Source organism: Dendrobium catenatum, unplaced genomic scaffold (genome assembly GCF_001605985.2).
Source record: "Dendrobium catenatum unplaced genomic scaffold, ASM160598v2 original_scaffold_254917, whole genome shotgun sequence".
NCBI lineage: Eukaryota > Viridiplantae > Streptophyta > Magnoliopsida > Asparagales > Orchidaceae > Dendrobium > Dendrobium catenatum.
In genome coordinates this window covers 323498-325262 of record NW_021573316.1, presented here as the reverse complement: position 1 = coordinate 325262, position 1765 = coordinate 323498, and the positions used below count along the sequence as shown (strand labels likewise).

Here is a 1765-nt window from a genome sequence, read left to right as displayed (position 1 = left end):
ATTTACATAACATTAACTTTACTTCAAAATAAATAAAAATTGTAAAGTCCCGCCTTCCTTTTTCACCCATCCAAACAACTTCAAATTATTCATTTGATATTGTATTCCTTTTTTAATTAATCAAATAGTCCCTAAATATGATTAATATATGCCACTTTAAAAAAGGCAAAAAAAAAAAAAAAAAGAGAGAAAATATATGATCAATTAATAATTTTTTGAACTAATTTTTGTTAACTAAAAAATTGCATTAAAAAGTAATGAGAAAGCTATCCGAGACGAAATCTTAATAATCTCTTAAGGTGGGAAGAGATTCAATATTAATCACACAAAAGAGCATTGATCACCTAAAAAACTCCAACTATTTTTTTTTAAATATAATTTATTTAAAAAGCGTTCCGTTACACTCTCTGTAGCACTTCCAAGCAAGTTATATATAAGCCAACCGACTTATATCTGATAGTTCTATAATAATCATACATATTATACATATAATAATCGGCGGGCAGTACTTCCGCCTGCCGGAGCCCAGCGCTTATAGCAGCGTACGCCACCGCCACTTCCGGCGTCTTCCGCCCCCTCAGTGATCAGCAGATCAACTCAAAATTCTCTCACTATTAATATATATACGTACTGTACAACCACTACAATTCCGGTCCCCAATCTCACCGATCAGTAATTCCACAGCGACAGATCTCCATCACTCGCACTTCCCCCTTCATCCTCCGACACCATCGCCGGCGGATCAATCAGCAATCCCTCCGCCATATCCAAATACTCCTGCATTCCAAACTCCATATAAAACGGGTCATCCGACGGCACCGACTTCTCCGGCGGGTCCGGGCGGAATGCCTCGGCAGCTTGGGCCGCCGCTCGCTGGATGTCGCGTGGGCTGGATGATTCCGGCGCAGGAAGGCGCCAGGCGGAGTCGGCGAAGTTGAGGCAAGCTTGGCGGCCGCGGAGTGCGAGAGCGGCGACATCGTGGGCGCGGGCGGCCATCTCGGCGGTGGGGAACGTGCCGAGCCATATGCGGGATTTCTTGTTGGGTTCGCGCACTTCGCAAACCCAGCGGTCGGCGTTGCGGCAGCGAACGCCTTTGTAGATGGGATGGCGCGTTTCGCGGAATTTGGTGCGGCCGGCGCGGCGCTTGGGAGGGGCGGAGGAGACGGTCATGTAGGGGGGGTCGTCGGAGGAGGTGAGATGGGCGGCGGGGGAGGCGGAGGAGGAGGAGGAGTCCATGTGGGTTTGTTCGGTTGTTTGGAAGGTTCGTTGCGGGGAGGTTTAAATAAGTTGCGGGTTGAGAAAATCGCTTTCAAACGCGGGACACGGAATGGAGTGCCAGATGGGCAGGGAGGGGACAAGTGGATGGGTTTGCCAGCTGTGAGAGGATCGTATCTTTGTCCAATGACTTTAGATTCCAATTTTCAATTAAATTAATGATTTTTTTTTCTTTGAAAAAGTAAAATAAAATTAGTTAACTGATTTTGCAAATTGTAAGATTTTTTTTATTTAAGATGCTTTAACTTTGGATTTATGAGGATTTCCAAATTAGTTTTTTTAATTTTTATCGTAGAAATATATTACAATTTTTATAATTTTTATTTGTGTGGCGTTGGATGGGCAGCGTCGCGGCGTTAAGCTCTCCAATGGGGAAATGTCTTTGAATGTGTGCTACATGTTGGGTGGCAACGTTGCAGCGACATGCTCTTTGTTTGGAAAGATTCTATGAGAATAAAAAAGATTAGGTTCAGCACTGCAGCGTTGAGGA

The 1765-nt window shown here is 44.3% G+C and overlaps 1 protein-coding gene across 1 annotated transcript; it reads right to left on the bottom strand.

Annotated features, from left to right (window-relative positions):
* Positions 1–430: 430 nt before the first annotated feature.
* LOC110103508 (dehydration-responsive element-binding protein 1G) lies at positions 431–1236 on the bottom strand. Its single transcript, XM_020832253.2, has one exon. It carries the CDS (start codon positions 1234–1236, stop codon positions 670–672), a length of 567 nt encoding a protein of 188 aa, XP_020687912.1. The 3' UTR covers positions 431–669.
* Between the last annotated feature and the right edge of the window lie 529 nt (positions 1237–1765).

Bases quoted from the DNA above. Each gene is read 5' to 3' on its own strand.
- LOC110103508 (XM_020832253.2), bottom strand. From the start codon at position 1,236: ATGGACTCCTCCTCCTCCTCCGCCTCCCCCGCCGCCCATCTCACCTCC.